Here is a 27,746-nt window from a genome sequence, read left to right as displayed (position 1 = left end):
CAAGCCGTGTTTACCCTCCCCTGGGGCCACCATCAGCACTTGCTCTTTATTCCATCCAGCTTTTATTTTTTGTACATCTGTAGATAATTCTTCCAGCTCTGGAGCTATCTTAGAACACAGCCCCCAAATGAAGAGAGTATCCTTTCTTGGAAATGATAGAAGACTCAGAATCTCTGTGAAATAAAGAAATCGTCAAGGGAACGGAAGAAGATCCTCTGACACCTCAGCACCCTTAGGCTCTCTGTGTGAAAGAGGACAGTGTCGAAGGGGGCGGCACCACACAAATCATGGCTCACAAGACTGTCGTAAAGGACCTCGCATGAGAAACTGGGCTTCCATCTTGCTGCAAAGGAGCACCATCCAGGACACTTTTAGGTGAAGGAGCGCTCCCAGGCCACCCGTGCCAGATGAGGGAGGACCAAGAGCAAAACAAATCGCGGTGAGGAAGTATTCATCAGCCGATACGTGCATACAGCACCCACTGATAATAATAACAAATAATAAATAAATCCATTATTTATGTATTCATTAACGATGTTTCCTAGAAACAACCCTGAGGCTTTAATGAGGCTTTAGTCATGTAAATACAGAACATCAGATGCTGCAGCTTTGGGGTTTTTTCTTAAATAAAAAAATACAGATAGAGGAAGGATTTAAAGTCCTAGGGTCACTAAGGAATTCATGGGCTGGGAATTAGTGGGAAGTCTAGACTTACTTTTCCATTCGCTCAACCTTGTAATGTAGAAATATGTATGTTACCATATTTATACTATTTATTTACCTGTTTGTATGTGTTCAATGAATGAATGAATGAATGAATGAATGAAGGGAGTCCACATCCCCCACAGTTCCAGGTAGCCATAGGTAAATGCACTCTTAACTGGAATTGGGAACAGAGGAACTGGTATCTTTTATTTTGACAAACAAAAGCTCTGACCAGATTGATTTTATTTTCTTTCTTGTTTTTTTTTTCAATTAATTAACATCTAATGTATTATTGGTTTCAGAGGTACAGGCCTTTGATTTATCAGTCTTATATAACACCCAGTGCTCATTACATCATGTGCCCTCCTTAATGTCCATCACCTAGATACCCTATCCCTCCACCACTTTCCCCTCCAGCAACCCTCAGTTTGTTTCCTATGATTAAGAGTCTGACCAGATTGATTGACCCGGTAGATTAAATGACATTAAAAAACCCACAACTTTCAATCAAGTCTCTGGGAAACCATGCAAAATATGTTTTCACTTATGTGTCAAGAAGGGTTGTCCAGGGGTGCCTGGGTGACTCAGTTGGTTGCAGGTCATGATCCCGGGGTCCTGGGATCCAGCCCCCTGTCTGGCTCCCTGCTCAGCTGGGAGTTTGCTTCTCCCTCTCCCTCTGGCCCTCCCCTCTGCTCATGCTCTTACTCGCTCTCTCTTTCTCTCTCTGTCAAATGAATAAATAAAAAATCTTAAAAAAAACAAACAAACAAGGGTTGACTATTAACCCTCACAATATTACTAACAGGGCAATATTATTAACATGGTGCAAAAATCAGGACACTGGATCCTAGTCCCTTTTCTTTTTTTTTTTTTAAATTTTTTATTGTTATGTTAATCCCCATACATTACATCATTAGTTTTAGATGTAGTGTTCCATGATTCATTGTTTGTGCATAACACCCAGTGCTCCATGCAGAACGTGCCCTCCTCAATACCCATCACCAGGCTAACCCATCCTCCCACCCCCCTCCCCTCTAGAACCCTCAGTTTGTTTTTCAGAGTCCATCGTCTCTCATGGTTCTTCTCCCCCTCTGATTTCCCCCCCTTCATTCTTCCCCTCCTGCTACATTCTTCTTCTTCTTTTTTTTTTTTCCTTAACATATATTGCATTATTTGTTTCAGAGGTACAGATCTGAGATTCAACAGTCTTGCACAATTCACAGTGCTTACCAGAGCACATACCCTCCCCAGTGTCTATCACCCAGTCACCCCATCCCTCCCACCCCACCCCCCACTCCAGCAACCCTCAGTTTGTTTCCTGAGATTAAGAATTCCTCATATCAGTGAGGTCATATGATACATATCTTTCTCTGACTTATTTCGCTCAGCATAATACCCTCCAGTTCCATCCACGTCATTGCAAATGGCAAGATCTCATTCCTTTTGATGGCTGCATAATATTCCATTGTATATATATATACACGACATCTTCTTTATCCATTCATCTGTCGATGGACACCTTGGCTCTTTCCATAGTTTGGCTATTGTGGACATTGCTGCTATGCTAGTCCCTTTTCTAACTTTAACTGAGTATGTGGTCTTAGGTCCCTATTTGCTTCATCTTTAAAAAGGATGTTCTCTATAGTCCCTTTTAGCTAAAATGAGCTGTAATTCAGTATTTGTATGGTGAATCCACTAAGCAGCAGTGACAGAATGCAGGACGTGTGAGGAATGGCCCCTGTCCTGTAGGAAATTCCATCTTCACTAGGATTCAAAATACGGACAGCTGAAAATACATGACCAGCAAAACACAGGAGACTGTGGATCGGTTCCAAACAAAAGGACATCCAGTAAATGTGATGGAAGCTCAGAGGGGAAAAAAGCTCCCTTGGAACTGGGACGGTGAGAAAGGGCTTCCAGTGGGTAGATTCTGACCCTCAGAACATGGAGAAGGCATTCCAACTGGAGAGATTACAAGATCGAGCAAGAACAGAACAAGAAAGCCCAATGTGGAGAAATTTCCTGGGGCAGAGTTGTGAATCTGGAACTTCTCTGGCTTAGCAGCAGATAAAAACCTTCCTATCAGCTAACCCTGACCTCAGAGTACCAGTCACGGTTAGAGGATGAGCTCAGGAGAGTGGGGACATTTTCTCCCGGTTCCTATCATGGTCCAGCAACTCAAACAGCCTTCCCTCATGTTCTGGAAGGTGAGCCATTTGGCACACACTGTGTTCCATGCTTGTTGAACAGGTCCAGAATCATCTGGGCATTTGAAAAGTACAGTCTTCAGCGATGGAAGAAGGACTGTTGAAACCTGTATTTGCCCATTGTTCTAATTTGTAAATTAGAACAGCATAGGCTAGGAAAGCCCTCCATGATTTGTGATTTTACTGTTTCAGTATTCCTTTTTTCGCTCGTCTGTTTTGAGCATACACCTGCCGAGACCTATGAATGTACCACATTGGCCCTGAACTCTTTTGCACTTCCTCACATACCTTTTCTTTGTTTAATTGCATGTACTTATGCAAACTTCATTATGATTTCATAATTGTTCTGGGACTGGTTTTTCCATTCTCAATTAACTGCTGTCCTTTAGTTGGGAAAGAAATGGAGGGGACACAGGCTTGAGCAGGCATACAACATTTAAAATGTTAAATAACAGCAGAAAGGGCCCTGCAAGGACAGGGTCTGATGAAGTTTATCGAAGTAACATTGAGAGCTTAAGTCCCGTGGCAGAAAAGTTTGGGTGAATGAGGTGAGATGTTATCATTTCTTGGGCTCACTGATGGGTGTCCTTTGGAAGGTCATTTTTGTGTGGTTTCCTTTGTTATTGAAGCAGGTCAAATGACTCAGGGATTTATTTTTAATTGAGCTAAGGGTAATTCACAGGAAAGTAAAGAATGGTGACAATCCAATTCACTTTGGACAGCCAACTACGTAATTCTGTCCGGGTGACCAGATAGTTTGTAAATGGAGGTTTTTGGTTTTCTTTTTCATGATGATGATCACGATGTTAAAGAGAAGAAAGAAGACATTTCCAAAACACATCTTCAACTAAAACAACAACTCCCATAACTGAGGAGTCCTCTGATGGGGTTCTCTGGGGAAAATCCACCTTCTCCTGAGACCCAATCATTTTGCTTTCTATACCATTCATCTAATTAGCAACAGAAGAATTTGTTGTCTAGATCCATGGAATCCAAAGCATTATTTCAAACTCTCATCTCAGAGGAAGGAAGAAGTTTAATATGCAGAATTTTAATACCTAGAGAGCAGGTCCAGAGGATGGTTATGCTACACCGTATCACGGTGGTGTGAGCTGAACTGATCTACATCTGATTTTGATGGAGCAGAGGTATATGGAAATACTTCCTGGATGTTAAAGGATGCTATGCAAATACTTGCAAAAGATAGCATATACATATTCAAACAGGCAAATGCCCAAGCACGTGCAGATAGGCAGCAACGTTCTGATAGCATAAATGTACCAATTGGAAATAGGAAGAGCCTGAAATTTGGAGGCTTAGAAAATGAAAACGAAATTACCCCAAATAAGTCACAGCATATTAACATTCCAAGAGGAAACTTACCACTGAATTTATATGCGGAAGTGAACTGCTTAACCCTGGAAGAACCAAAACATTTGTTTCTAAAAGTATTCAGCCAAACGAGGTGTGTCTGTGGCTTCGGGATAAGGATTGTCCAGATCAAAAGTATGCAAACTTCTGTGAAGCATCCCATCCCCTGGAGGGGTCGTGAAAAATATAGGTTGCAGGGCCCACACCCCAAGTGGTCAGTAAGTTCCAGGTGGAACTTAATGATCTGCATTTCTTTCTTTCTTTCTTTCTTTTTCTTTCTTTCTTTCTCTTTCTTTCTTTCTTTCTTTCTTTCTTTCTTTCTTCCTTCCTTCCTTCCTTCCTTCCTTTCTTTCTTCTTTTTTCTTTCTTTCTTTCTTTCTTTCTTTCTTTCTTTCTTTCTTTCTTTCTTTCTTTCTTTCTTTTTTAAAGATTGATTTATTTATTTGAGAGAGGTGGGGAAGGATAGAGAGAGGAGAGAGAAACTCAAGCAGACCCTGCACTGAATGTGGAGCCTGATACGGGGCTTGATCTCACCACCCTGAGATCATGACCTGAGCCAAAACCAAGAGTTGGACGCTTAACCGACTGAGTCACCCAGGCACCCCAACAATCTGTGTTTCTAACAAGCTCATGGGATCAACTGTTTGAAAGCCAATAGATCAAAGACCAAAATTCTTTGGTTTTGTTTTTCCTCAATGACTCTACCTGATCTATTTTCCTGTGACTAAGCAATTTACCACAAAAAACAAAACAAAAAAAAACAACCAAAGTTTTGGGGAAAACAATATTGCACAATTTGGGAAAATACTGAATAAACATGAGCTCAAATGGTGGATAATCCGATCCCTTGCATAAAATTTACTATGGAAAGCTTATCAGCACCCTCAGGAAGAATGGAAGAAAATGGACGTACAGAAAGGTACCATTTGCTGCTCTTTAAATGACAAAGTCCAGGGGCGCCTGGGTGGATCAGTCAGTTAAGTGGCTGACTCTTGATTTCAGCTCAGGGTCATGAGATCGGGCCCCGCCTCCGGCTCAGTGCTCAGCAGGGAGTCTGCTTGAGATTCTCTCTCCCGCTCTGTCCCTACCCAACCTCACTCTCTTAAAAAAAAAAGAGAGAGAGAGAGAGAAGCTCTAGTTGCAAGGGTCCTGCCCCAAATGCCTTCTCTAATTTACTGTATACAGCAAGCACACCTGTGCATAATCCCAGTCTCCTGCAAAATATGGAACAGGATTATTTACTGACAAACACTAATGTGTTTGTGTCTAATTATGTGTCTAATATGCCATAAATTGAATTAGAGGAAAGGTGTAGGAGAGAGATTGAAAAACAACAGTTGGTTAAGCGTTAGATGCTTGATTTTGGCTCAGGTCGTGATCTCAGGGTCATGAGATCCAGCCCCACGTCGGGCTCCGTGCTTAGTGTGGAGTCTGCTTGTCCCTCTCCCCGTCTGCTCCTCTCCCTCCTCTCACGAACTCTCTCTCTAAAATAAGTAAATAAAATCTTTAAAAAAATAAATAAAAATAAAAAACAACAACCTCCCCCCCCCCCAAAAGACAGAGAGAAGCAGAAAATATCAATTATTGGGGGCAGATGTGGGACAACCTGAATCTCACGTGTAGCTGGTCAAAGTGTGAATGAACACAGCTCTGGGAAATGCAGGATCTACCAAAGTTGAGCAGAGGCAGGTGCTCTGACCCAGTAATGCCATTCCCAGGGATTTACTCAACAGAAATGCATCCATGTTTATCAAAGGCCATACAGCTCCGTATTCACTGCAGCCATATTCACAACAGACCCAAATGCCCATCGGGGTTTCTCAACCTTGGCACGACTGGCATTTTGGGGTGAATATGCCTGTTGTGGGGGCTGCCCTGTGCATTGTAGGATGTTTAGCGGCATCTCTGGCCTCGACCCACTAAGTGCCAGTAGCATCCCTTGCCCCCAACTGCAAATTGTAACAACCAAAAGTATTTTCAGATACTTCCAAATGTTCCCTGGGGGGTAAAACCATCCCTCCTCACCTCATGCACCTCCTTCTTTCTACACAGCAGATGAGAATGAAAAAATGTAACTGCTTGCAACACAAAAAGTGAATCTCATAGACATAACATGGAGCAAAAAAAGCCAGACAGAAAAAGAGTACATGCTGTTTATTTCCATGTATATACAGGACAGAAGCAGGAAAAAGTAATCTATGGTGTTAGACAGCAGGATAGTGACGGGGAGGCAGGTCATGTTCTGTGTCTTGATGGTTGTTACTTGGGTGTGTTCAGTGGGTGAAACTGTACCAGGCTGAACACTCCTGATCTGTGCACTTTCCCATGTTATACAACTCTTCACCAAAGATGAATGAATGAATGAATGAATGAATGAAATGAGTCACAGTCCTTCTCCCAGAAAAGCTCTGCCAGGTGTCTTCTAGGTGAGTGGGTCCTTCTAGGATCTTCTAGGATCAGGCATCCTGGAATAACTAATATTTATGGATTATTACCCAGAGTGATCAAATACTCTGCAGACACATACCAGAGCCCACTCACTTCTTCCTCAAGCAGTCGGACTGCTACGGGTGTCTCCAGTCTGGTTCCTGACACCAGCCACCCTGGGCCATGACCCAGCTGGCCACCTCTCCTTCCTGCCAGTGAGCAACGTCCAGAAGAAAAGGAGTCAAGAGAAAACAGAACAGGAGGCCAAAAATTCAAAAGCCCTTTGTGCTCATCAACACATTGCTGAGCGCTAGCCCTTAGGGCACCTGTCACCCGGAACAGATGTGGATGGAGGAGTAACCCACAGAGACAAACCAAATGCATGAATGACAAAGCTGATAGCTGGCATCCGGGGCTATCACCCTTACCTGCCCAACGAGGAACTGAGACTCAGGGACCTTCCAGCCCAGGGTCACTCAGCGGGGAGGGGTGACCTGGGACTGAAATGGGGGTCTCTGTGTCATCCTGTGCCCCATCAGGCAGGCCCAGGAATGGCATAGCACCCAGATGGTCTTCATGGAGAGATCATGAGAAGGAATGGGGTCTGGGCTCACTTCCAGTGAGACACAGGCATTCCTTTTCTCCAACACTTCTATTTTCTGATTCAAGTTCAATCAGACAGCAGTGTTGAGAAAGCACACAGGACAGAAACATGAAATGTCCTTTCCTTTCCTTTCAGCTTCTTTTTTCTATAGCTCAGAAAAACCATCTGGACAAATCTTTTCCTTATGGCACATATTATGATTGATTTCCAAACTCCATCCCTCCCTCCCCTCTTCGGGTGACCACATTTCTGCATGTTCTGACTGGGCACAAGCAGAAGGCAGGATCTAGGGAATTCCTGGCCTAGGCTGAACTGGGGTCCTGAGGTCTGGCCCCTGAACTAATTACCAGGTGCTTGGTAACAATCTGGAGCAATAGAGGCCCTGTGCACCATCCCTCTCTCTTCTCTTTCTGCAGAGAACAATTCCCCACGCCCAAAGTACTCCTTCCTCTGTTCTGATCTGACTTGGGGATGCCAGGTGCTCAGATCTTGCTTCATGCTTCCTGGATTCCCAGCCCTTCCCCATCCTCAGACACCTGCTGTCCTGGTGACTTCTGCTAAGGTTTTTTTTTTTTTAAGCTTTCCTTTCTCAGGAAGACTAGGTGTGAGACCATCCACATGACTGATATATTTGACAGGGGTTTGATACACTATTGCAAGAATTCCATCAGAATCAGTTACCTGTTTGACCAAAACATACCCTCACCCCCTCAACTTGAAAAACAGAGTTAATAGCGTCCATTCGGCCCTTTTATTTATTTTTTTAAGGATTTTATTTTTGGGGTGCCTGGGTGGCTCAGTTGATTGGATGTCCAACTCTTGCTCTCAGCTCTGGTCTTGATCTCAGGGTTGTGAGTTCAAGCCCTGCCTTGGGCTCCATACTGGGCATGGAACCTACTCAAAAAATAATAATAGTAATTTAAAAATTAATAAATAAAGATTTTATTTATTTATTTGAGAGAGCGAGAGCATATGAGAGGGAGGAGGGTCAGAGGGAGAAGCAGACTCCCTGCTGAGCAGGAAGCCCGATGCGGGACTCGATCCCGGGACTCCAGGATCATGACCTGAGCTGAAGGCAGTCGCTTAACCAACTGAGCCACCCAGGCGCCCAATAAAGATGTTATTTTTAAGTAAACTTTATACCCAATATGGGGCTCGAACTCACAGCCTTGACATCAAGAGTCACTGCTCTACCCACTGAGTAGCCAGGCACCCCTCCATTTGGCTCTTTTAGGTCCCTCCCTCTGTTCTCCACCCTGCAGGAGGGCTGACTTATAGGGAGTGTATCAAGCATCTCTGGCTCTGGTTGGGCACAAGAGAGGGCTCAAGGTGTTTGCTCCCCAGCTCCTCTCTTGCCAGTCACAGCAGGATAGATGCCTCCTTTGACTGAAGTTCTTCTCAAAGGAGCCCAGTCCACAACATCTTTTCCAAGCACTCCTTCTTTCAGGTCTAGAAATGGTAACAGCAGTTCCACTATTACTGGCCCTGGGTATTACCATACTCTTTATAGTTTCCCTCCACTCTGCCCACAGAGTCCCTTCGGTCAGTCTTTCTTGATTAGCCTAATTTAAAGATTTTATTTATTTATTTGAGAGAGAGAGAGAGAGCGCACGCGCGAGAGCATGTGCGTGCATGAGGGTGGGGGGAGGGACAGAGGAAAAGGGAGAGAGAGAGAATCTCAAGCAGACTCCTTGCTGAGCACAGAGCCCAATGTGGGGCTCGATCTCATGACCCTGGGATCATGACCTGAGCCAAAACCAAGAGGCCGAGGCTCAAGCAACTGAGCCACCCAGGCACCCTTTGATTAGCTTAATCTAAGCATGCTATCTGTTTCTTGCTGGGGCTCTGACTGATAGAACACTAATAAAAGATAACATTGAGAGAATACTTGTCAGGTGCCAAGTATTCGGTCACTCTTTCACGCAGGACATCATTAATGCTCACCGCAACCCTGTGAAGTGATAAGCACTATTCTTATCCTCCTGTTACAGATGAGCAAGTAAGACTCAGAGAGGCCCCCAAATTACCCAAGTTCATGAAGTCAGGTAGAGTTGGACCCTAACTTTGTATTTTACATATTTCCATATTTACCTGTCTCCCATTACAAATACATTTATGATGGTATCGAAATCACTCAGAACTCCTTCTCTCTCTTCCCTGCAGCTAGTGGGAGGTGGATCCTGGGAGCAGGACTGCCGCTGAGCACCGTGAGGGGGAGGACTGGTTTCACAGAGTGGAAGCAAGCACCGAAGTGAATACAGTGAGGAGAACAGGGGGCTGGGTCCCTCACTGCCAGGGAAGGAAGTGGAGGGGATCGACCCTGTGTTGGTGGATCAGAACTGCAGATATCAATGTGCACTTGTGGTTTGAATATCTATTCGAAAAGCTAACATATAGATGGGTATGTGTGTGAATGTGTGAGTGACTTGGAGTGCATGTTTGTACATGTGTGTGTCATGCGTACACACAGACGTTATGTGTACACATACATATATTTTTTTCCCTAGCTCTACGCCCTGAGAGGGCATAGAAATAATAATGTCCTTGAGTGCCCAAACCTTGGTTTCTCAATATCCTCCATGAAATGGAACCAGGGTTCCTTGAAGAAAATGGCTGATTCCAAGACAGGGGGCAGGTTTAGTACAAGTAAGGAAGTGCTCAAAGAATAATGGGGTTGGTTGAAGGGATTCAAAAGTCACCTTGAAGGGCCCCCCACTGGCTGAGACTGAGACGATTTCAGCAGCAAAGTAAGTAAAAATTGTAATGGATTATAACGCACTGAGTAAAATGGGAATCCGTGTCCATAAGGATATAAATAAACAAACACATCTGCCTTATAGATGAATGTCAACTAATAGACATAGAAGGAGGGAGTTAGGAAAAAATCATAATTTGGCAACCACACAGTAATAATTGGGCCAGGCAAGAACCATCAGTGGACGGTAGAACCGGGGAGTGAACGTTTCATGAAGAACAGTATATCTAAAGAGTCTCAAATGGGCTCCACGCAAAATGTTTATTAACGACGTAGTAATAAATACAAAATCTTACTGATTAACTTTATAGGGAAGCAATTGGCGGGTACTACCTTACCCCAGAGACAAAAGTTAACATCACCACTACTACAAGAAATAAACATTGCATGCTTCCACGGCATCATTTTTCTGGTGTCTTTGCCCAAAAGGCATAACTTGAATCTAATCACGAGGAAACATCAACACTGCACTCTTCAAAAACGGTAAGAGCTGGGGGGACACAGGCTGAGAAATGGTTCCAAATTAAGGGGGATTAAAGAGGGAGGGCAGCTAAGTGCAGCTTGAGATCGTTACTCAGATCCTAGATTATGAAGGACGTTTTTAGTACAACCAGTAAGACTGGAATAGGGTCTGTGGTTTGAAGAGCAGTGACATGTCCCTGGATGGTGGTGCTAGTCATATAGGGGAGTTCCTCTGTGGTTAGGAAACACTATTTGAAGCAGTAAGGAGGAATTGACAAGTGGCTTAGGAAAAATTTATAAAAGAGAGAGGGAAGGATAAGATAAGGCAAAGGCAAACGTGGTAAAATGTTATGGGTTGGGAGATGTGGGAATGAAGGGTAGAGCTCTATACTCTTCTTGTAAGTATAATAATTTTGAAAAGAGTTTAAAATAAAAGGTTAAAAACTCATTGAGATCTTTAAACATTTTCTAGATAACCAGAGTCATGTTTTTTTTTTAATTTTAATTTTTAAAATTTTAATTCCAGCATAGTTCACATACAGTGTTGTATTAGTTTCAGGTATACAATATAGTGATTCAGCAATTCCATGTTACTCAGTGCTCATCACAACAAGTACAGTCCTTAATCCCCATCACCTATTTCACCCATCCCCCCACCCACCTCCCCTTTGGGAACCATCAGTTTGCTCTCCAGAGTTAAGAATCCTTGTTGGGCGCCTGGGTGGCTCAGTTGGTTAGGCGACTGCCTTCGGCTCGGGTCATGATCCTGGAGTCCCGGGATCGAGTCCCACATCGGGCTCCCTGCTCAGAAGGGAGTCTGCTCCTCCCTCTCATGCTCTCTGTCTCTCATTCTCTCTCTCACAAATAAATACAATCTTAAAAAAAAAAAAAAAAGAATCCTTGTTACCGGATTCAGCTCTTCCCTATATTTTATACCAAGTGGAAAGTTTGCCCCTCTGAGATTCTGAAATCTAGGGTCTAATGTGGGAATGGTATATTAAGGGAATACTTTTCTACCGTTTTTACCCCGTGACATCTACTGAAAACAATCATTTGTCTGGCACTTGTAAAAAATATGGACCAAAAAAAAAATATATATATATATATGAAATATAAATATAGAAATATATATAGACATATATAGAACTATAGACATATATAAATGTGAATTTCACATAAATATATGTGGAATATATACGTCTATATAAAAAAATATGTATATATATATATAGAGAGAGAGAGAGAGACAAAGCTCTCTCCCGGCCAGAGGTGTCTGGCCAAGGGACACCAAGTGCCTGGGACCTTGCGTGCCGCCGGGATCGATCTGTAGCTGACCTACAACCACCACCAGCCTATCAGCACACACAGACGCTGGGAAGTTCAGCAGTGAGCACCAAGCACAACAAGCAAAGAGGCTGCTATCACGGGAGATAGTTCGGGAACAAGCTAAAAGCACTGCACACACTTTGGCAAAAGGCCGAGCTGTTTCTAGCTGCACTATGCATTTGGCTGTGCTGGGCCCTGTGACCTTCAGAGCAAGTCAAGGTCTCCACTCTCAGGACCCACATTTTGTTAGTAGTGAGCGATCACTGTCAGTCAGTTCCTTCCCAATCCTGCCGTGTCCTTGATTTCATTTCCCTCCTGTCCGAACCTTCCCTTTTATGGCTTCAGAGCAGAAACCAAGCAGAGCCTTAAACCCCGTCCCTCGCCTCGCTTTTGCCAGATTCATGAGACTGAAGACACTGGAGTCTCTCAGAGCAGCACTGAGCCCTGAGAAGTCCCAAGAGCAGCTAAAAACAGTGGTGCACGGCTCGGCATTTGAATGGAAAGTTCTACCAGGGGGACTTTACCTTCTGTAAAAATTTGTTATGATTTTTCACCAAGGCTTGAAGGAGGTCAGTCAGGATTGCAGAGATTATAGGAATTTGAAGTTCACTTCATTCCTAATAAGGAGAAAACTACAGAGACACATTTATGAATCCTCTGAGGTTAAAAAAAAAAAAAAAGCAAAAAAACTGGTTGTGAAACTCTGTGAGACGCTGCCCTGAGTTTGTCAAGCTCTGTAAGCCAAGAATACGCATTCGGAGCAGTACACTGAGGTGACTGAGACAACCTGCCTCCTCAGCGTCCAGGTGTCCGAACGCAGCTACCACAGACTGATGCATCATCCCCAGAATGGAGACCACAGGCACGGGGCACCTCTTGAGAAATGGAAGGAACAAAAAGTGAAAGCCGCAGAAACCCCAACGAGGACTCCAACACAAACCCTTCCTTATAAAGAACAGGGAGGATAAGGATGGGGGCTAAAATAGCCCACAGGGTTTTATCAGAAAGGAGGGAATTGGAGACATTTGCTTCTTAAAAAGAGGAGGAATCGTGGTTTGCGTAAACCCAGAGAAAAAGGGTCCTACCACAAGTAACTGCGTCTCGTTTACATGGGTTGCTTTACTTATTTTTAAGAGATTTTCTTTAAAGCTTATTTATTTAAGCAATCTCTACACCCAACATGGGACTTGAACTTACGACCTGGAGATCAAGGGTCTCGTGCTCCACCGACTGAGCCAGCCGGGCGCCCAGTTTTATTCCTCTTTTAAATAAGTCTTAGCCAATTGCTTAGTCAGAGGATTCAGGAGGCAAAAACCTTTACATTTGGGGCCATGCAGTGTGTTCTTAATTCAGTGTTGGACAATTTCATCTCTCAGTCCACTCCACCCTCAAAACAAATTTAATATTCTTGACTCTGACACTTATGAACTGGGTGTCCTTGGGAAAGTACCCCAAATTCTCCATACCTCGGTTTCCTCATCTATAAAATAGGATTGCCATAATACCGAGATGCAAGGAAACAAGGTCTAAAAGGCAGTTCGTCTTCTCAGAAGATCTATCAAAGGCCAGCAAAGACACGAAAAGATGTTGGACATCGTTGTTCATTAGAGAAATGCAAATCTAAATCACAGCTACAATTTTATAGCCACTACAATGGTATAAATAAAAGAGCAGGCAGTAACAAGTTTTGGTGAGGATGTGGAGTAATTGGAACCCTCACAGACTGCTGGTGGGAATGCACAATGCATCACCTGGCTTTGGAAACCAGCTGGGCAGGTCTTCAAAATGTTAAACATGGAGTAACCACATGGACCAGCAATTTCACTCTTGGGATCTACCCAGGAGAAAGGAGAACCTGTGTCTATACAAAGACTTGCTCAGGAATGTTCACAGTAGCACTATTCATAATGGCCAAAAAGTAGAAGTAACCCAAATGTCTATCAACGGATCAATAAACAAGATGTGGTACATCCATATGATGGAAGAGTAGGTGAACCATCTAAAGGAGTAAAGTACCAATTCATGCTATAACATGAACAAACCGCAAGAATATCACACAAAGCAAAAGAGCCAGACATGAAAAAATATATATAATTTGATTTATATATAATGTCCAGGAAAGGCATATCCATACAGACAGGAAAGTAAGGTTTGGGTGTGGAAATAGGAAGTGGCTATAAAGGACAGGAGGTTTCTTTTGGAGGTGATAAAAATATTCTAAATTAGGGGCTCAGTCGGTTAAACGTCTGCCTTCAGCTCAGGGATCGAGCCCCTCATAGGGCTCCCTGCTCGGCGGGGAGTCTGCTTCTCCCTCTACCTGCCACTCCCCCTGCTTGTGCTCTCTCTCTCTGTCAAATAAATAAATAAAAATCTTTTTAAAAAATATTCTAAATTAGATGGGGGTCATGGTTGCACAACTCTGTAAACATACTGAAAATCAGTGAATTGTACATTCAAAATGGGTGAATTTGGTGTTTTACGGTGTGTGAACTAGACTTCCGAATCACATGCCTCACTTTTGTGGTATGTAAATTATACCTCAACGAAGCAGTTAATTTAGGGGAAAAAAAAAAAGAAAGAAAGAAAAGGTAATTTGTCCAATGCCTGACATTGTAAGGACTCACACCTCCTGGAAAGGCTTCACAGCACCTAAACCTGGGGCTGAAAAAGCAGCTGGTCATTCTGTCAGCCTAGTGCATGCTGTCAGTGACTTGGACAGTAGGAAACTTCTGGATTGGCATGAAAACACCCTATTTATTGTATACTAACAACATCAGGTGAATCAAATTCAAACTGACAACCTGACAACCTCTGTGTGGGTTGAGGTTGGCAAAGACGTAAAGCTCTCCAGACCCTCCAGAGCTGCATTCCATCAGGCCCTGGAGAGGCTAAAGTGACAAAAACCGAACGAGAAGATAAGGACTATCCAGTTAGGTAAAAACAGATAGATGGGGCACCGAGGGCACAGGTGGACTCTGCCTGGGGCTGGGGCTGGTCAAAGGTTTCACAGCAGACATTATAACTCGGCTGGGCCCCCCAAGATAATCAGGATTTCTCCAGACACAGAAGGGCCCAGGGGGAAAACTGGCAGAAAGGCCAAGAGGTCTGTTTGGGGCCTAGCAATTATACAGAGAATTCAAGTGGTAGTCAAATAAACCACTTTACCTGTATTTTCTGGATTTTTAAAATTTACTTGTTTGTTTGTAGGCTCCACACCCAGCCTGGGGCTTGAAGTCACAACCCTGAGATCAAGACCTGAGCTGAGATCAAGAGTCGGACCCTTAACTGACTGAACCACCCAGGTGCCCCTCTCGCCCCAGATATTTTAAAACAAAGCCTCTCAAGGCCAACATGACTATGGCAAATTCCCTTAATTGTTGATTCCACTTTTCCAAAACCTACAACTTCAGTCTTCAAAATGCATAAACGGTAATTTATGCTGACCTTAGCAATCAGATGACTAATAACTCCCACAGGCCAACTGCACTCCCAAGAGTGTTTTCAAATGGATGTAGCATAGGCGTATCCTTTGGAAAAGTAGGTGGGAAGTGGGGCGACAGGTCCTGCCCTGTGGACTGCTTCAAAGCTGAACCAGAGTTGAAAAGAAAATAAACTTTCTGCAAAGCTTGAGAAGCGTTTTCCTCGTTTGTAGAAAATATTGTATTAGACAAGCACAGTAGGACTTCTCTCTCCCACTCCTTTGCTCCTCATTCAACATGATATGGGAACCCCACAGAATGATAAGGCTAGGCAAGTGTCTCAGTCTTCGTGCCAATCATTCAGTTCACATTCTCATATTTGGGGGGCATGTGGTGGGTGACTGACTGGGATCCACGCAATAAATTAAGATGCATGGAGGAGATGTTATAATCCAACTAGGAGTAAAGTACGTGGGGAGGGTGGCTGCTTGATCTGAAGAAATGTCTAGACTGGGCAGTGAGAGTCAAGAACATTCCAGAACAATGGGACAGCACCAGCAAGGGTGGGGAGACTATTTGTCTTTGGACCAATCTAGAGCAACAGAAGCTTGGCAGAGTGAGAGGCTTTCAACTAGTCCCAGAACACTACTTCCTAATAAGAGGAAAGAGAAACCAACTACTTAAGGCTCTACACATGTGACATGGCCATGAAAAGCCACAGCTGGGGGTCACCTCGTGGGCCCCATACCCATTTCTAGCAAAATATTATCCCTGCACCTTCAAAACCAAATGTTCGGGCGCCTGGGTGGCTCAGTTGGTTAAGCGACTGCCTTCGGCTCAGGTCATGATCCTGGAGTCCCAGGATCGAGTCCCGCATCGGGCTCCCTGCTCGGCAGGGAGTCTGCTTCTCCCTCTGACCCTCCTCCCTCTCATTCTCTCTCTCTCAAATAAATAAATAAAATCTAAAAAAACCAAAACAAAACAAAACAAAAAAAACCCCAAATATTCATGAGTGTTTCTGGTCACACACAGAAGTTTTAGAATAGTAACACTAAAACCTCAAAAACCGACATCTAAGAAGTTAGTCTGTTCCCCTCTTTCTGGACGTTGAGTTCCTACAACGTGATCCTTCCAACAGGCCCACAACGAGGTATTTTATCTTCAAGATAAGATAAAGAATCAGTCTCAGAGAAATTAGGCATCTTGCCCAAAGTTATAAAGCGTAGGTGGCAGAGCTAAGACGGTCTGCTTTTAAATCCCACCAGCAAATGGAGGCCACCCTCTGACTCCACAGAGTAAACAGATCTTTAGATCATTTATTCAACACACTCCACAGACCACTGAAGTCTGAAATGCATTCTAACTGACCATTGACTCTAGTTCAGTTAGGCCTAACCCTTCCTTTTTCTTTCTCTTCAATCTACTTTTATCTTCCTCAGTCTAAAATTAAGATGGGTCACCACAGGAAGAAATGCTATCTCTGAATATTAAGTATTACTATCTTCATTAAATTAATTAAATCTAAATATTAATATCTTAATTTAATTAATCTAGGGTCATGTCTCCGCTTATTCCTCAGAAATCCCAGAAGATGTTCTAATTAACAAAGCAAACTTGTTCATATATGTCAGCACTATGATGCAAACCATTTTTGACAGTAATATATGTGGATATGTAAAATGCATATAAATAAACTAAACTGCATCTTAGGGCAATTTCTGATTTGCAGAAATTATCATTATTTTGAGTTTAAAAACTCAAAAAAGTGCCTGAGATCTCCAGTGGTCCTTGGCTCTGCTGAGTCATCATAAGCAAGTAAGCCTACTATTCCATAACTTAAACCATAAAAGACACTGAACTTCTAGGTGACTTTAGTCCTATCAGGGTGTAACCGTCAAGATAACACAGGTCACCCTCTTGAGAGAAAAGAACTAGGAGAGAATTGTCTAACTTAGTGAGGAAGGATAAAGAGGAAAGTAAGGGTAGAGTATGAGTCACAGAATGCTCCAAGAACAAATTCAGTGACTAGGGAAGGAGGGCAGACAAAAGTATGGCACAGATAAGATCATTCAAAGGTTGCAAACCACTTCCGCCTGCCCTGCCCTCATTTCTTCTGGAGAAATAAAACTAATACCACTATTTCCTTGCTAATCTATCTATGTAAAGGTGAAGTGTGTCATGCCATTTATCACCTTCTCAAGAGACCGTATTTCCCTGAAAAGAACTCATGGGGGCCCCATTCACCGATTCCCTTTCCTGAAAGTTGACAAAATTGGTATTTTCTAGCAGACATAAAAAAAATATTGTTCAAGCTAATAGTAAGACTTCCACCACCCCCAGCCACAAGTCTGCCCATACAGCTAGTGGCTTTTTTGGAAGCTCTGTGAGCATAATGTGTTTGAGGAACATAAATTCCCTCTGGGCATAGCAAGATCCCAGCCAAATCACTGGGGCCAAAGGATGAGTTCCCAGGACCATGATTCAGATCTGTTCTTGCCTGACTCCTGTAGTTGCTTCTCTCAAGAGATTGGCACCTCTGATTGCATTTCTACAAAGATAGAAAATAAAGAGATTAGCCATCGCAGATAATGGTAGAGTCACTCTAGTATGGACTCTACAGCAGCAAGCTTCCCCTATCAAGGGCACAGAGGTACATGTAGGACACAGAAAACCATCAGGGCTGGTCCGTAGGCTGGCTCCAGGGAGAAAGAAAAATGAGAAGCAGGGAGTCTGCCTTCCAGGTCCTCTATCTTCAGCTCTCTTCCTTTCTCTGTTCCTTTCCCTCACGCACCTTGGCATTCCTTTCTCCTCCCCTCTTCAACAAAACCTGCAGTCGGGTTTCTTTTTTCACTCATTCAGATTTTAATATGAATTTCAAATAAACTCCCACGGAATCATATTCCAAATACTCCTTTGTAGCAAGTGAGGCAGAAACCATTGGTCAGTTTTTAAATCTTTAAATCCGAGGAACACTCGATGAACATAACACCCACTGGTGTTACCCTAACCCAGGCAGAACCATGCAAGCCAGACGCACACAAGAGGAGAAACTCAGAAGCAAAGTGGGAGGCCAAGAACTTGCGCCTGGGGCCTACAAATGGATCTTTTCCCTAATTGGAAATCATGCCCAGGTGAGTCAGAGGATTAAGAGGCTGCCATCTTGTTGCAGTCTGGGTGAAGGAAGAGATGGGGAGGAGAGAGTTTAGAGAAAAGTGGGGGAAAGATGGAGGCACAGAGGCGAAGCAGGGAGGGCAGGAAGCCCTAATTTCACAACAGCTAGTGAAGTTTATTGGGCAACCTCTTTATATTTGCTTTAATTTTTATTTATTTGGGGAGGGAGAAATCTCTTTAAGAACATAAGCGGGGGTACCTGGGTGGCTCAGTCGGTTAACCGTCTGCCTTTGGCTCAGGTCGTGATCTCAGGGTCCTGGGACGGAGCCCCGAGCCAGGCTCCTTGCTCAGTAAGGAGCCCGATTGCTTCTCCCTCTCCCTCTGCCCCTCCCCCTGCTCATGAACACGTGCTCTCTCTCTCTCAAATAAATAAAATCTTCAATAATAATAATAATAAAAAGACCATAGGTGAACTCCTTTTCTGTGACCCTTCTGTCCTCATGGGCACCCTCACCTGTGTGGACTATGCACAAATTCTTACCTTCTGAGGCTTCCAGAGGACCTGCCACTTCTTAAGGCACCTCTTATAGACGGGGCGGGGCATGTTTTGTTTCGTGCTTTAACCCACAGCTGACTGGAACAGCTTGAGACCTAAATGAAGGGCAGCCATGTACAGCGCAGGCAGTGTGCCTATGACGTGATGTCACATGAGAACAGGGACTCATCTGCAGTTCCTACCTGACCCAAAGCAAGACTCTGCGCATATCGGAAGGGGCCGCGTGACGTCCCCCGAACCCCACGGCATCCGGCAGCGGAGGGGGAAGATGCAAAGAGCTCGAGCCATAGGGCAGTGGGCAGCACCAGCAAGTGAAGCGCTGAAGCCGGGGTGAGAATTTCAGAAAAGGAAGCAGGCAAAGCCAGAGCAGCAGAGGGGACCACACTGAGACGCAAGCGTGGCTGACTCCTCGATGCTGCTGGGATGCTTTCGCTGTTGTCCCACCATTTTACCCAGAGCGGGGAGGACACCTGCTGCGAGTACACCAGCCACACGTACAAATGATATTTGGGGTATACTCGGTTAGATACAATATATTACTTAAATTAATTTCCCCTCCTTGTTTTTATTTTTTATATGTTTAAAATTTTTTTTATTTAAATTCAAATCAGCCAACATATAGTACGTCATCAGTTTCAGATGTAGTGTTCAATAATTTATCAGTTGCATATAACACCCAGTTTGTTTTTATTTCTTTTAATGTGGCTACTAGAAAATCTAAAATTACATATATGGCTCACGTTATATTTCTATTGGGTGGTGCTGTTCTAGCTCCCCATGAGGCCATTTTGTCTGTGAGATTTTTTGTCCTGGCCCTATTACTTCTTTGAGAATCCTAATAAACTCCCAATCACTGCAGTCAACTAGAAAAACCTTAAAATGTCCAAAACAATCAAGCAGCCAATTAATACATCAACTAGAAGTGCCCTTAAAACAGAATTGACTCAGATTTCCACGTAGCAGGAGTGATAGTTAAATAAGACAAACGCTTAGGTTTCAGTTCCGTTCCCTCCTCATGACCAAGCTCTCTACTAAGGCTCACCCAGGTCCTTCATGAGCTAACTTTACCAGTGAGGGGGCACCGGCTTCCAGAAAGGATCCTTCAGGGGTGCTTGGGTGGCTCAGTCAGTTAAGCGTCTGCCTTCGCTCAGGTCATAATCCCAGGGTCCTGGGATCGAGCCCCATATTGGGCTCCTTGCTCAGCAGGGAAGCCTGCTTCTCCCTCTCCCTTCCTTCCCCTCTCTCTCCCTCTCTGCCCAATAAATAAATAAATAATCTTAAAAAAAAAAAAAAAAAAGGATCCTTCATACATATAAGACAGAAACTACTTCAAGGGCTCACTCTTCTAAGTTTTGGAGCAGTGCAATGGTTTTCCATTGCTTCACTGATCTGTAACTGATAACCAGATGTGTAAAAATCCATTTCCAATAGATAAACCAGGTTGAGAAGCCAGGGTGTTAGCCTTAAGTTTCTGTTCAACAAACTGATTAGAATCATCCTTTAGGATCATGGAATCTCAGAGTGGAAGAGACTCTCAGGCCATCTTATCTAACACCTGATAAATGAGCTGCCTTCACTGCATTTCTCCTTCTCTGTTTCTACCTATCCCTTTTGCTTGTTCATCACTGAGGAAGATACCCATTCTAATTCCAGATTGACAGGTTTTTAAATCTCCCACCACTGACCCTAGATTCTTCTTCCAAATGAGCAAATCTTTTAATTTTGTGAAGACAGTGATCCTTTTTCAAATCTTTTTCAGATTGAATAACCTTTTTGTTTGCCTTGGTCCTTTCTAGAAAAAAAAAATGGGATTTGGTCTTTTATCCTTCTTGGCTGCTATCTTTGGAAACTGTGTTGTTAACATCTTTGCTTAAAGTATGGTGCTCATACCTAAACAGTCAACATCATGGTCGATCCAAGCAACATGTAAGTCAGAAGTGGGGTTATTCCTCCCTCATTCTGGACACTAGAATTCCATATAAACAATTATATGGTCATGACTCCCCCCCTACTTTCTTGAGTCCTGATTTCTTCTATCACTACAACATTACCCCTTCCAACTTTTGGAAATCCGCAGATTTAAAAAGTATTCTATGAGATGTCACCTCACACCTGTTAAAATGACTATTATCAAAAAGACAAGAAATAGCAAGTCTTGGCGAGGACGTGGAAAAAAAGGAACCCTCTCGCACTGTTGGTGGGAATGTAAATTGGTACAGCCACTCTGGAAAACAGTATGGAGGTTCCTCAAAAAGTTAAAAATAGAACTGCCCTGGGGCACCTGGGTGGCTCAGATGGTTAAGCATCTGCCTTCAGCTTGGGTCATGATCTCCAGGTCCTGGGATCGAGCCCCACATCGGGCTCCCGGCTCAGCAGGGAGTCTGCTTCTCCCTCTTCCTCTGCCTCTCCCTTTGCCTCTCCCCCTGCTCATGCTCTCTCTCTGTATCTCTTTGTCTCAAATGAATAAATAAAACTTAAAAAAAAAAAAATAGAACTGCCCTATGATCCTGCAATCCTACTTCTGGGTATTTATCTGAAAAAACAAAAACACTAGATGAAAAAGATATGGCACCCCCTGTTCATTGCAGCACTATTTACAATAGCCAAGACATGGAAACAACCTAAGTGTCCATAAGTGGATGAATGGATAAAGAAGATGTGATACATATACAATGGAATGTTACTGAGCATAAAAAAGAATGACATCTTGCCATTTGTGACAACATGAATGGACCTCGAAGACATTATGCTAAGTGAAATAAGTCAGACAAAGAAAGACAAATACTGTATGATTTCACTTATATGTGGAATCTGGGGAAAAAAAAAACAAAACACTCACAATACAGAGAACAAATTGATGGTTTCCAGAGATGGGATGGGGGGATGGGGGGGCAAATGGGTAAAGGTGGTCAAGAGTTACAAACTTCCAGTTTTGTTTTTTTTTAAAGATTTTATTTATTTGACAGAGAGAAACACAGTGAGAGAAGGAACACAAGCAGGAGGAGTGGGAGAGGGAGAAGCAGGCCTCCCGCTGAGCAGGGAGCCCGGGATCATGACCTGAGCCGAAGGCAGATGCTTAATGACTGAGCCACCCAGGTGCCCCTACAAACTTCCAGTTTTAAAATAAAAAGTCATAGAGATGTAATGTACAACATGGTGACTATAGTTAATAATACTGTATTATACTGTGGGGCCCAAGGGCAGCCCACCCCAAAAATGTGCCACTTTTTTGAACTAAAGTTACTTAAGAAAGAGACAGTGCATTACTCAAATAATACAAAAATACAGATTTGAAGGGGTATGTGCTCCCCAGTGTTTACATTACTAGCATTATCAACAATAGCCAAACTATGGAGAGAGCCCAAATGTCCATCAACTGATGAATGGATAAAGAAGATGTGAGATTTATATGTATATAAGTATATAAATATATAAATCTCATATATATACATATATAAATATGAGGGTCTCATATTTATATACATATATAAATATAAATATCTCATATATACATATATAAATATAAAAATCTCACATATATACACATCTATATATAATGGAATATTACTCAGCCATCAAAAAGAATGCAATCCTGCCATTTGCAACAATGTGGATGGAGCTAGAGGGTATTATGCTAAGTGAAATAAGTCAGTCAGAGAAAGTCAAATATCATATGATCTTACTCATTTGTAGAATTTAAAAAGGAAAACAAAGGAACATAGGCGAAGGGGGGAAAAAAGAGAGAGGGAAGCAAGCCATAAGAGACTCTTAACCACTGGGAACAAGCTGAGGGTTGTTGGAGGGAGGTGGGTGGGGGATGGACTCGATGGGTGATGGGGATTAAGGAGGGCACTTCTTGTGATGAGCACTGGGTGTTGTATGTAAGTGATGAATCACTGATTTCCACTCCAGAAACCAATATTGCACTGTATGTTACCTAAGTAAAATTTAAATTAAGAAAAGAAAAGAAAAGAAAAGAAAAGAAAAGAAAAGAAAAGAAAAGAAAAGAGCCGGCACAAGAGCAACATCCTGACCCTCCCCCCACCTTTTGTCTTCAGAAAGCAGGAAATAAATCTCCCGTGGAAATCTACACTCCCTGTATCAGGAGATAAAGGGACATCCTTCTCACCAGAGGTAGGAAATTCAGAGCCAAGAAGAATGGAGAAACAAACCTTGGTACTTTTACTAATTTATTACCCCAGCCCAAATCCTGTTTAGAATTTCTTAGTAATTGAGGCGCCCAAACATAAGTTTTCTTTGTCCTGTCAATTTCTCACAGATTTATGTCTCTTTGTTTAAAATGTATAAAAGCTAGATGCCATCATCATTTCTTTGGGTCGTACTTTCATTATTGGTTCTCTGCACACAAGTAATTAAACTTTGGGTTTTTTTCCTCCTGTTAATTCATCTCATGTCAATTGAATTCTTAGACCAGACAGAATAACGTTGAAAAGAAGAGGTAAATTTTTTCCTCTCTGACAGTATATTTGAAAATTGCTAAGAAAGCTCTTTATTACTATTATTATTATTATTATTATTTTCAAGAAAGCTGTTCTTAAATGTTCTTATCACACATACAAAAAATTCTCATCACAAGAAAAATAAAATTGCAACTCTACGTGGTGATGGATGCTAACCAGATTTAGAGTGGTGATCATTTCGCAATATCTACAAATAGCAGGTCATGCTGTATGTATACTTGGAACTAATATAATGTTATATGCTAATTATACCTCACTTAAAAATAAATCTTAAAAATAAATGAGAGGTTGTTTTCAAGTGGTTAAAAAAAAAGCATTCTAAGTCTATGAAGTTTTGTATAACAACATCTAAAACAAGCATCTGCAATGGTTCACAGCCCTGGCTGTCCCTGAGAATTACCCAGAGACAGAACAAATACCTAAGGTGAGGTCCACCCCAGAAGTCAGGCCCTGTGGGAAATGGGGCCTGACCTTATGTATTTTTAAAAGCTCCAGGTGAATGTAGTATGCATCCAGGGTTGAACCACTAATCTCAAGAAACCATGACTCTGATGCTCATATTGATTCAAGTTACTTTTCCCTTGAACTGTGAATCTGAATTTTTATTCTGAATTGAACTAGCAGAACTGAATCCGTTCACTAAAAACAACTTGAGATCATTCAAATCATTTAGAACTTGGGCCAAAGGAAAGGTGCAGTTAATTTAGTAACGACTGAGATCTAACTGAAATCAAAAGAACATCAGGCTTAGGAGACCCGGATTATATCACTGGCACGATCACTCACTAGCTGGGTAGCTTGAGGACTTCACACAATCCCATTGAAGTTTCTTTGTCTATAAAATGAAGGTACTGGTCTAGAAACCTTTAAGGTGCTCTAAATTTCTGATTCAATTCCAGGAAAGAGCTTGCAAATAAAAAGTTTTAAAGTCGTATGCTGCTCCCATTTTGAAAGCATGTGAATTTAGCTATTGGAGCTTTGACAGGAGTGAAAGTATTATTAAAATGTTCAAATTGCCATTCCAATTTACTTTATAATATTTATTCCTGATTGTAAATGACATCACACTTAAAGGAGAATTGGGTTTAGTCTTTCATTGGCACAGCCAGCTTTCCCTCAATCCTTTGCCCTATCTCAAGGCTGCAGCACATATCTGATGTTGGTCTGTGGGTCCAGAAAGGCAGTTTGACATATCAGCAAAATCGAGTCAGAGGGTTGAGCTCTACCTCTGCCCTGCTAATCCCTATGCCTTAGTTTCCTCATCTGTAAAATGGACATGAGCCTTATCATGAGTGACATCGGTGAGCAGAACTGCTATAAAGATTTTTTTTTTTTTTAAAGATTTTATTTATTTATTTGATAGAGACACAGCGAGAGAGGGGACACAATCAGGGGGAGTGGGAGAGAGAGAAGCAGGCTTCCCGCTGAGCGGGGAGCCCGATGTGGGGCTCGATCCCAGGACCCTGGGACCATGACCTGAGCCGAAGGCAGACGCTTAATGACTGAGCCACCCAGGCGCCCCTAAAGATTTTTTTAATTAACATTTAAAACTGCAAAGATCTTTGAAATGTTAACCTTTTTTTTTTTTTTTTACTATTTTTTAAAGCAGTTCATTCAGTATCGACCATGCAGTGTTTACCCATAAGAACAAAAGTTAAGAGACACACATACCTGGGATCCTATTGAGGGTCACCCAGAAATGTTCATCAGGGCTGTAAGTGTCCTTGGACCAGGAAAGCAAGTCAAGTGCATGCTGGTCTTGGAGGACAAAGTTGGCAAATTCCCTTGTGAGGGCCACATAGGCAGTGCCAAAGTAAATGGTCATGTTGTGAGGAGGTGGAGTTTTCAATTTTGTTGTTTTAAGCACATAGGAATTTTTTTTGCTTAATAGCTCCTGGTGGACGAATTTAGTCCGTCCAATAGCGTGACCGGGGGGTAGCACCCCTGGGGTAATATTTTTCCCTTTAAAGCTTTTCAGATACCGAACTATCTCCTTGTTGGTTTTCAGGGGAAAGTCTTGTCCACACGTGTTGATGGCATACTTCCAGGGCACGTCGGACGCCGCGAGGTCTTTGATGCAGTTCAGGTCCGCCTGGAGCCTGGAGATCCCCCCATAGACAACTGGCTCCATCTTGGAAGCCAGGAAAGCATTTGGGAAGCAGCTCAGTAATTGCTTCACTGCATCTTTAAATGTATCTGTCGCCTTCTCATCCACGTGAACACAGTAGACATTTTGGGGCATGTAAATTGCCCTAAAGAGTCTCTCAAAAGTGCCAAAGTCTTTGTGGATGGTCACCGTGTACGCCAAAGGGAACCCCGCTTCTTCTTCCGATAGTGTTTCTGTTATATAGTGACTTTGAGCCATGTACTCGTAACAGGTAGATTCACTGAGGGTAGTTTTCAATGCATTCTCTCTTGGGTAAAAAACCTTCCCCTTAAAAATCCGATGACAGACTTCTGCTAACAGTGAAGCATTGGACAGAGATGCCTTCAGAAAATGCTTCTCCTCCCATAACTCGTTATTGTAAACAAAGACGAAAATCAGGGCAGTGATAAGAGACACGGTAAAAAGACAATGCTTCCAAGAGACCATCATTCAAGACGAGAAAGTGAGGGAAACGTCTCTCGAGAGCCGATCAGAGTGTAGATATATTTAACTTACATTTTCTCCAGAATCCATAAATCATCCTCTTGGTAGACGCAATTCTGATCAGTGGTTGTGTGCCCTTCCAGTTGACCGTTTTGTCCTTTTGCTGTCTTCCTTCCCTGCTCATTCACCACTATGTTTCATTTCCACCTTTCTCTGACACATCTCTGAAGTAGCTCCCTTGGATTTGCTTTGCTCTGGCTCCCGTTAACCTACAACCTGTTACCACACAAAAACAAGCGGCCTCGGGCAGATTCTGATTCTGATGCAGCCACCTATCTCCGCGGTAAAATCACCGGGGGGTGAGGTCACCATTCAGCAAGTGATCCCCCTAAGACTTCTACCCTAGGCTCTTCTCCAGGCCAACGGTTGGCAACTGTGTCAGCTCCCCAACTTCTGTTAATCATTGCGTTCAACTGACTGGCCTTTGTTTGCTTAAACAGCACTGCCAAGTTAAAAGCTTCAGTTCTAAGCATGTGAACACTGCCTGGAGAGATATTCTGTCAATAAATATTTAGTGCTTAAAAATTAATCGCTTAACCTATCTTTTTCCACACATGCTCACCCTCCTCCCTATATTGGCTGGGTATGCTATAAAGCAAGGCATATGACTGGCTGTTGAGCCAAATTCTTTCCAAGGCTTAATTTTCTCTGCTGCTAGGTGAGGTCCTTAAAAAGGCACATTTGCAAGCTTACCTGACCACCTAACTTATTACACAGAGTGACCAGGGCACTGGATGAATAAAGGCTAATTAAAAAAAAAACAACCCAACCCCCCCCCAAACAGCTGTCCTTACCCCAAAATTGTGTAAAACCTAAAACTGAAGTTAGTGGAATGCCAAGGTGATTTCACCCTAGCCCAAATTGGGTACCTGCAGAGCAGCCTGATGTCTGGAGAGGAAAAAGAGAGGAGCCGTCTCAGTCTGGGAAGTTCCAGAACTCAAGGGGAGAGGTTTTACAAATGTACAAACCCTTTCAAAGGGGTTTCCCCTATGTAAAAGTGAAAATAATTTTACCACCTTCGTAGGTCAGTCATGAGAATAAAATGAGATAACATGTCTAAGAGTTCATGGGCATGGCCAACCACAAGTAGGGGGGAGAGAGGAGTGAACAAAAGCCCCTCCCCCATCACGTGTCAAAAAATGACACAATCGCCACCTTTCCTTTGAAACCTTTTTACACTTCCCTTATTCTCTCCTCCACGAGCCCGTACCAGTTGGATGATACATCAAAGAGAACACGGATCAGTTTTACTTTATTTGGTAGTTAGCTGCATGTGGGTGTGAATGGTCCACACTCAGAGGAGCGGTGCATGAGCACTGAGCTCACACATCCCTCATCTGTTTCTAGCTCCCACCACTGTCTGCACATGCTAGACAATCAAATATGTATTGATCGAGTGCTCTAGTTTTCATTTCCCTGTTTCCCTGGTCACATTTGTGTGAGATTCCAAGTATTAAGGACTTCTAATCTTTGTGTCTGTGGATGTGGGTACATTCAACATACCTATTTTCCCAATATGTCTTAGTTATAAAACAACATGATATTATAGACTGTAAACAGTGTTTTCATGTCTGGTAGTCTATTTACCTCTTGCCCACAGACATACATGTTTTGATTTTTACCAAGAACACAGGGGAGATGCAAGTGTGCATTCCTGCGTTTTGCATTTACT

At 42.9% G+C, this 27,746-nt stretch overlaps 1 protein-coding gene across 3 annotated transcripts in view; it reads right to left on the bottom strand.

Annotated features, from left to right (window-relative positions):
• Positions 1-26,452, bottom strand: part of GCNT2 (glucosaminyl (N-acetyl) transferase 2 (I blood group)) — an 88,483-nt gene extending 62,031 nt beyond the window's left edge. For 2 of the 3 annotated variants that reach the window (XM_078055695.1, XM_078055692.1), the window contains exon 1: positions 25,096-26,452. In XM_078055695.1, coding sequence (XP_077911821.1) covers positions 25,096-26,020 — 925 coding nt within the window. In that variant the 5' untranslated portion in view covers positions 26,021-26,452. Of the gene's footprint in view, positions 1-6,422; positions 6,758-25,095 lie in introns of those variants that run through there. The other variant, XM_036123961.2, reaches the window with a different exon arrangement.
• Between the last annotated feature and the right edge of the window lie 1,294 nt (positions 26,453-27,746).

Source organism: Halichoerus grypus, chromosome 9, assembly GCF_964656455.1.
Source record: "Halichoerus grypus chromosome 9, mHalGry1.hap1.1, whole genome shotgun sequence".
NCBI lineage: Eukaryota > Metazoa > Chordata > Mammalia > Carnivora > Phocidae > Halichoerus > Halichoerus grypus.
Note: the sequence above shows the minus strand (reverse complement) of the source record. Positions and strands in the feature narration are given on the sequence as shown.